The sequence below is a fragment of the Peromyscus leucopus genome, chromosome 8b, assembly GCF_004664715.2.
Source record: "Peromyscus leucopus breed LL Stock chromosome 8b, UCI_PerLeu_2.1, whole genome shotgun sequence".
Classification (NCBI taxonomy): Eukaryota; Metazoa; Chordata; class Mammalia; order Rodentia; family Cricetidae; genus Peromyscus; species Peromyscus leucopus.
In genome coordinates this window covers 40,967,502-40,976,360 of record NC_051086.1, presented here as the reverse complement: position 1 = coordinate 40,976,360, position 8,859 = coordinate 40,967,502, and the positions used below count along the sequence as shown (strand labels likewise).

The following is an 8,859-nucleotide window of genomic DNA, read 5'->3' as shown; positions in this document are numbered from 1 at the left end:
AGTCAAGGTACCTTTAAAATATACATTTTGGCATAACTCAACAGCTTTTGTAATCAAATGTTTTTCTTTAGTTATGAATATCAAAGAGAACATAATCCAGATTCTCTGTGTGGTAGCCATCTTTATGTGGCTTATGTTTTATAGTACCTTGAGCCTTGAGCCTATTGCTTTAAACTGTACCATTGTAAGCCTGAAACGGTGCTGTGGCTGCTGGCTCCGCCCACTTCAGCTTCCCAAATGGCAGTGGTACGTTTTCCGCCAGCTCTGGGAGTCATCAAGTCTCAGAAATAGTGGGTCTAAGCTTTTATCAAAGCAGTGTGTAGCCCAGAAACCTCTTTTTTTTTTTTTTTTTTTAAATACTAGTAAAGACTGAATCTACCACACAGCTTAATTTGACGCTGGCAGATGCCTCATTTCCGCCATACTGCCGGTCAAACGCACCCGCCAGGAACCCGCCAGTGTCCAAACTTGCATTTTGCCGTATCTAGCTGCCCGTATGAGACAAGAAGCAGGAACCTGGTTTTAGCTCTGTTTAGAATTGGTTATTAAATATTCTCAGGTTTAAGGTGGAAACTCGAGCCGTTGGGCGCCATTTGTTGCTGGAGGGCTTCTCTCCAGGTTCCCCAAGCCCCGCAGTCCCACAATCCACTTATAAAATAATCACTCAGACGCTTATATCATTTATAAACTGTATGGCCATGGCAGGCTTCTTGCTAACTGTTCTTTTATCTTAAATTAACCCATTTTTATAAATCTATAGCTTGCCACGTGGCTGGTGGCTTACCGGCGTCTCTACATGCTCTTCTCCTGGCGGTGGCTGCAGTCTCTCTCCCTTCTTCCTGTTTCCCCAATTCTCCTCTCTCTTTGTCCCGCCTATACTTCCTGCCTGGTCACTGGCCATCAGTGTTTATTTATATAGAGTGATATCCACAGCAGATGCCCAACTAAGGGAAGTCAGAAGGGGAATATGATCCTTTGGAACTGGAGTTTCAGGCGGTTGTGAGCCACTATGTGAAAGCCTGGGTCCTCTGTAAGAGCAACAAGTGCTCTGAACCCCCCGAATCATCCCTCAATCCTCCCTGTGTCTTTTATGTGTATGTGTTGCTTTCTACTTCCAGCAAATAATGAGTGAGTTGCCCTTCCCTGCTTCAGGAAAGATAAGAAAGTTGGGTTTTGTGGCTCTATGGATGTGTAAATTCTGTACTGGGGGAGGAGGATCACTGAAAGGAGTCGAGCACACCCCATGGCAGTATAGGACTTGAGCACCCCCACAATGGTGTAGAAGCCAAGGACTCCCACATCGGTGTAGGAGCTGAGCATACCTCACTGCGGTGTAGAAGTCCAGCACCCCCACAGAGATGCTGGAGCTGAGCACACCCCACAGCAGTGTTCACATAGCCCTGAGGGTAGAGGCTAAGAGAAACTTTCTTCCCTTACCTGGACCAGAACCCAGTGCCTATGTTTGCTCTAGACTCCCCCTGATTTAATCAAACTGTCAGAAATTCCAACTTCCTGGCAAAGGACAAGATTTCTAAGGACATTTAGAGACTGAGGTTTTTTTAGATGAGACCAACTATCTCTGATCCTCCCATTGAAATTAAAATGGGTTAGCCTAGCAAGCTAACGGATATAACCCAAATCCTTCATATCCCACTGGATCAAAGTAAATAGAATTCCCCACCACATACACCATGGTCTATACAGTGGACTTCGTTGGTTGAAACAAGTGAATCGCCTCCAAACAGCAATCTAAGGGCTGGCCTTCTCTCATATTCAGACTCAGCCCCCTCCTGGAGCATGAAATCCACCCCACGCAGATGGATGGAGTGCATCCAGAGTGTGCAGGGCTGTGGACAGGCCTGGGGAAAGGTGCTCCTGTCAGTCCACAGAGGACTGTAGGCAGAGCTTAAAGAAGCCTTGTAACTCATACCAGGAAGGAAAGAGGATATGCAGCAGGAGGACCACAGCCAGGCCTGGTGGGTGCAGAGAGACATTCTCACATATGAAGTAACCACCAGGGCACTCTCTCCTTCAGGAAACCTCAGGAGACATGTTGGGCCCTGTTGGAAACCGAATCCGAGAACTGAGGGGCCTATTTGCGCAGGATTGTTCTATTGGAGGTCAGCACCACAAGAACATGGTAAAGTTTGGGTTCTATGCAAGCCTTTTCTCTCCTGGAGTCCCCTTGCCTCACTGGCATGCAGGAAGTGTGATGGGAGCTAGCAATGGCCCAAACTCTGCCATAAGAGGAGACAGCTTTCTGGGACCTTGGGGAAAATATCTTGATAATTTAAAGCAAGTATTTATAACTTCCTTGACAGACACCCACTGCCTGTACCCTGGGGCCCACCCCTACTATAATATAGAGATATGCAGAGTGAGTAGATGGTGATGATTCCATATTCATGGTTCTGAGGTGAGAGAGTTCTGGAGGTGCCTGACATTTCCTCTTTTATTTGTATCTTATTTTGTTTAATTCTATTTTTTTGAAACAAGGTCTTCTATGTAGTCCTAACTAGCCTGGAACTCACTATAAAGCACATGATGTCCTCAGACACGCAGTAATCCTGCCTCAACATCCTGAGTGCTATGAGCTTATGAACCATCATATCTAGCTCTATTTGAGCTGTGTTATGATAAACTGTGTGAAATGATGCTCCAAGACCCTGAATTATCCATTCAAATTCATTTTTCTTAATAAGAATCAATTACAAATTATGAACAGAAATTAATAATCAGAAAAGATATGTTCCAGGATATGTGACTCAAGGGATGCTTGGAGACAAAAGTAGGACTAAAGAGAATCTCACGAATGCCCTCTCAACATCTTGGACATGCTACGAAGAGTGAAGAGAGAAGCTGTTTCAGAATGGATCATAGGGGGATAGAGAGATGGCTCTGCAATTAAGATCGTGCTCTTACAAAGAGCCAGAGTTCAGTCCCCAGCATGCACATCAGGCATCTCACGACACCTGTAACTCCAGTTGAATGAGATCTGACACCCTCTTCTGAACTCCACCAGCAACACACACACACACACACACACACACACACACACACACACACCCTCACATACAAACACACACGTGTACACACGCGTACACACACATGCATGCACGCACACAATTTTTAAAATTAAGTAAAACTGAAAATGGATTGAGGTTTTTTACGCTGAAATACAATCAAGCCAAGCAATCACCAGCTTTTAATTCTCCTACATTGAAGGAGGCCCTCCGAGTGTGTGTGGAGGACTATGGGACTGCCTGAGCCTGGAAGATCAAAACAAGACTTTCAGCAGGAGGAGAGTAATCAGAATTGGTACTGTTGAGATGGCTGTAGGTTGAAAGCCCATGTTGCCCGCACTGCCCGTGCTATCCGGAACTGATGGTTTGGTTGGAGATACAATGAACTCATCCGAGCAGAAGGTGTGGATGTTTGTGTTGTTAAAGACAGTCACAGACAGGTTGCAGGCGCTTTCTGTCGCACAGCCCATTCCGGCCATCACCAAGGGAAAGAGGTTGCTGCTTCCCACTGCTAAGAAGACCCAAGAGTTAGTTTCCTCTCTCCTCTCTTCTGCCCTCAAACCCACATGCACTGGGAAAGAAAACTGTGGTCAGAATGGTCCAGAGTCCACAACTTCTTCCTCTTGACTGAGATACATGAGCTCATCTCCATTCCATCCATGCAGAGGCCCAGCCGAAGTGTCCTCTGGTCCCCTTGTCTTCTTCCCAGTACAGAAGGAACCTTATAGGGACCGTCACATCTCAGACACAAGGCTAACACTGGGGCCTCTGAATGCCTCACTAGGGGAGATGAGCATGTTGCCCACAGGGAAGAAGGCCAGATGCAGGGCCTCAACTGTTGACGAAACCCCTTCTAAGGTGCCTGTCTTCCCTACCCAGGCTCCCCTTCTTCAGAGGGCTCTGAGTTCTCTATAAGAATAACTATGGAACACACTGGATGTCTATGTTTCCCGGGGTAAACTGAGGTAGAAGCCTGTCCCACTGTGGATGGCTTCAGCTCTCTTCTGTATTCTATGACACCCCATTTTCTTCATTCATCTCAACTCTTCTAGACAAAGGGCCCTTCCCTTGCTCACCCCAGAACCTCTGCCAAAATTCTTTCCAAATAAAAACATATAGCTTGCCTCCAGTCTCATCAAGCTCTCAATCCTCTACTTAACCAGCTCCTAATACACCACTAATTCCATGGAGCTTTTCATGTTTTGATGAGGATTTGCTAGCTCATCCCTGCAGCGTACAGACCAGATCAAAACCCTACAGTTATTTTAGCAGTTAATTCCTGAAATGTATCTGTGTTCCTCACAACAAATACATACTTTTCTCTTACATGGGAAATTATAAATATTTCACTAAAGTCAGTGGCTTTAAGTAAAACTTGAGTGCTTATTGATGGAGTCTGAGTCATCCCAAGAATGATGATGGCTTCTGGAACTCAAGTGTTATCACTCTGTGTACTTCCGAGTCAAGATCCCACTCCAGAATATCACAGTAACACAGGTACCCAAACTTGATTCTTCTGTGGGAAGCAGTTACATTTTTTCCTCTCCTTCCCTCGGTTCCCATCCCCTAGCCCAATCTTCTTCTGTCACCCTTTTTTCTCAGGATAAACGGCTCCATCTGAGGTTTAGAGGGACAAGCAAACACTTGGCCCCTTATTGCCCTTGCTCTATGGAGGGAACAGTTTCTGAGATGATCTGCCCCCATCATGCCCATCTCTTGGCAAAGGTGCCCAAGTGTTGAACCCATGTCACACCCGGGTTAATCTATGTGCCCAAGAGAGCGCATGCTGAAATGATACGTCACTTCTAAGATGAGGGCTTGAAAAATCTCAACTCCACCAATGACTCTATGCCTGCCTCTCATCACTTCTCTGAGAGAGAAGCAGGAGGATATGCTAGGAGAACACTGGCATCCTATGAAGAGACCAGAGGAAGAGAAAGTGTAGTGGGTAGCCATTCCAGCTTGGATCTGGAAGTTCCAACCCCCATTGAGACTCTGGCAACTGTCATGCCTACGAGGCGGGGTGAGGGGAGGCGCTGGAAACCCGAGAGCTGGATGGGCCAGCGCTCTCTTTGTGCGCTCTCTCTGTGCCTGGACCCTGGACGGTGGAGGTTGACTGTGCAGATCTCCAGAGAACACCGCTGGATTGCGATACACCTTCCCCAGACCCCCGCAACCTATCTATTCCTTCATTTGTAAGTCATCCACTAAATAAATCTTCCTTTTAACTACGTGGAGTGGCCTTTATAATTTTCCCCAATAGAAAGTGAGACCCACCAAAAGCAAGAGTGAGCTGGGAAGCATATCCTCCATCTGAAGAACCATGAGACACCCTGGGCATCTGAAGGACCCCAGCTTATACCAACAACAGAACTCAGCTTGATGAGACACCCTAAGATAGCCGCACAGCAATGCCTTTCTCAGTGTATAGTCGTTCAGATCCTGAATGGTGATAACTATGTCCTGTTTTCACCTGTTAGGTTGTGGCACAATTATCTGTATAGTAATAAATGGCTGATACACTGTATGTATCCTGAACAATATGAGCGTCACAATGCTTGAGGAAATAATCATACCTGTGCCGATAACCAAACCGCACTTTGTCTCATTTCCTGTGCAGTTCAGGAGAGTTGGGATATTCAGCATGCCTGGCTCCGTATAGTAGGAGAGACATTGAACACCGTTGGCTTCTGCGGGTGGCGGAGATACTGAATAGAGAGAAAAGGGTATTTATCTTGAGGAATAGGCAGGAAACCATAGCTGAGAAAGAACAACACTACCTCACCCAATCCAATACCATATAGTTCTTTCATGATCGAGGGGGGCGGAGGACCTAAACTGCCATAGGAGGAGGGAGCAGGAGGCAGGAATCTGAGATCCTTTGGAGGTAATTGGGTGCCCATCTATCCTCACCTTTCTTCAGTCACTCGGCTCTCTACTGTGGCAGGAGAAAAATTCCTAGACATTGGATAAGAAGGTGATCTGCCATCTAAAAAGATGCTGACCAAAGGGTGAGGAATTCGCCAGGCGTGACAAGCCCATACATTCCTAGCTACTCTCACTTGAGAGGTTGAGGCAGGAGGATTACTTGAGTCTAGGAATTCAAGACAAGCCTGGGAAACACAGCAAGATCCCATGTCCACAACAAAACAAAGATGAGGAATTAAACAGGTGAGGAAAATCTCTCAGCTGAAGGATGGGGGGTGGGAAGCACATTGAAATCAATAGACTCCACGACAAGAATGAGTACCAACTCACTGTCATTCATTCTCCCATCCAGGCAACAGGCTTGTATCTACCCTTACACTTCCCAAGGACAGGGGCCTCGAGCAAAAGGAAAGACAAGCACGCAGCTCTGAAGCATCCCAGTGCAGGGAGGAGTCCACAGATGGCCAGAGAAGCCATGGTGCAGGTATCAAGGGTGCAGAGACGAGCTGGACTCACATCGTGCCCTCTTGGTCGCACTTAGCAGTGTTACAGCATTGCTGGTTATATCTAAATGTCTGTTGGTCCCCCACTGTTGCCTATATAGTTTGGTCATGCATACCTGTACTCCCAGCTACTTCAACTTTGGAGGCTGAGGCAGGAGGCTTGCTTGATCTCAGTAATATAACACAAGCCTGGATACATGCAAGACCCCATCTCAACCACACAAAAATTCAAGACGAGGAACAAAATAGGGGAGGAAAGTCTCTCAACTGGAGAAGCAGACCAAAGCATTTAAACCTACAGATTCATTGAATCTACTTAGAGAATAGACCCAGGACCAATTACTGCTACCCGGCTGTCAGTCTGTGTATGCAAGTGTGTACACACATACTCAAGAGAGGGGCTTGTATCCAACCCAGACCCTTACAAATGAAAACTTCAAGCAAAAAGGGAAGGCAAGTGTCAGGGCTGCAGCCCATCAGCAGAGAGATGGACTCCTGGAAAGGCAGAGGAGCCCTGAGCAGGCAGGAACTGTACTCACGAGTTATGTCATCTTGGTTGCATGTATCATTTGTGCAGCACCGGTTCACATATGTAAATCTCCGTTGAGCCCCCAGCGTGGCCGAGAATTCCAGTTCTTTGCATGCGTCGTTTTCTTCAAAACACCCTTTATGCTTAAACATTTGGTCTGTATCTGTAGCTGCAGAAAATTGAACCGCCAAGTAAATTTTCCTCCTGAGCTAGAGTTAAAAACTGTCCCTTCATCCCCTCTGCCTTGAGCACTGCTCTTCTCCAAGAGTCCCTCTGCAATGGTCTGTTTCAGAGAAGGAACCAACAGAGGGACCATCTGCTACAAAGGGAGTGACCGTGGTAGAGTACTTGCTTAGCATGCGTGATAGCCCGAGTTTGATCCCCGACACTGTGAAAGTAAGAATGGAGTCACACCCAAATGGTCCTCACCATGTAGAATCTAGGTCCTACAACAAGCGCATGCTCCATCTCCACCACCTCCCAGAAAGAACCCCAGGCTCCCAGTCTCAATCTGGAAAGGAAGGTGTAAGGGTTGACTTACACGGTGTATCAAATTTCTGGATGTGGTTGAAGCAGCCTTTAGTGGCTGTACAAACATCTGGATTCTCAGGACATGTTTCATTTGTACATTGATGTGCTATACACTGGATACTCTCTGCAAGGAGGAAATGTACATCATTTGAAAGGTAATCCCAGAGCCTTGTAGTTGATGTTTCCTAGGAGCCAAGAAGACATGAGGAGCTAGACAGACCACCAGAGTCTCATGTGGTTGGTGACCTCCCCAAGGCTCGACTGCTCACCTCCCCCTTCTTTAGGAGAAAGGAATACCACGTTTCCTCTTACCCACAGAGCCAACAGCGAAGATGGTGAAGACAAAGACTGTGAGGAGGCTCTTCAGGCTGCAGGACCTGGCCATGGTGACTTCTGTGAACACTGCATGAGGTGCAAGAGAGGACAGTGGGGTCAGAGCTATGGGGTTCAGACCTGTAATTCAGCAACCCACACACCAAACTATGTTGTTTGTCCAAGTAGGCATTCATTCAATCATTCCTTTGTTCATTCACTCATTCTTTCTGAAAGCCAAAATTTATCAGACACTGGCTTTATGCTAGATGTGGCCATTTGGAAGGATAAAACCTGGAAAAGACACCATATCCTCTATCAAGGCATGGGAGGTGGGAAGGGGTCTTCCTTCCCGGGATTCTTCTTGAATGAGTTTAGAGAGCACTAGATCTCCTTCCACAGCTGAAATGGCTGAGTCAAGAAACAGCTCCTCTGGAGAGCAGGTGGAGGCTTCTCTATGTTCTAGAAAGTTCTGGGCCATGGTGCTCAAGAGCAATCTGCCCCTTAACTAAGGACATGGATTCACCACTTCCCAAGTCACCTTGCCCCTAACAGCTAGCCTCCATTACCAGGTATCACAGCCCATATTGGAAATGCTCACCAAGAAGTAGTCCTGCTCTTCTGAAAGGACTGCCTTGAGATGGAGAGGACGGCCAGTGATCTCACCAGAGAAAGGAAGAAAGGAATATTTTCTCTGCCCTCACTACCGTTGACTTTTATAGCCCAGCGGACAGTGCCTGACAATTAAGGTTCTGTAATAGTATCTTGGCATGAAGCCAAGTGCACTAAACTTCCTGGTCTTCTAGAGAGAGAAAAAGAGATACGGTGAGAACAGCACTTCCTGACCCCTGGCTGCTTGGGAGGGGCAGGAGGCTATGATGGTCCTGAACCTCCACTGGGCTGACAGAAAAGACTCTAGGCACTTGAAAATTCCAGAGTGTAGGATCTTGGCCCCACACCATCCCCCACTTTTCCTCAGTGAAAATTTCCAGCATTCCCGCTCACAGACTCCATTCTTCCTACCTAGAATCCA

General features: G+C 46.9%; 1 protein-coding gene across 1 annotated transcript; it reads right to left on the bottom strand.

The window, feature by feature from the left end:
• Positions 1–3,083: 3,083 nt before the first annotated feature.
• Positions 3,084–8,562, bottom strand: LOC114686458 (protein RoBo-1-like). Its single transcript, XM_037201354.1, has 6 exons — positions 8,428–8,562; positions 7,827–7,916; positions 7,525–7,638; positions 6,994–7,152; positions 5,600–5,731; positions 3,084–3,534 (listed from the first exon to the last, which is right to left on the bottom strand). The coding sequence occupies exons 2-6, from the start codon at positions 7,897–7,899 to the stop codon at positions 3,278–3,280; spliced, it is 735 nt and encodes a 244-aa protein (XP_037057249.1). The 5' UTR covers positions 7,900–7,916; positions 8,428–8,562; the 3' UTR covers positions 3,084–3,277.
• Between the last annotated feature and the right edge of the window lie 297 nt (positions 8,563–8,859).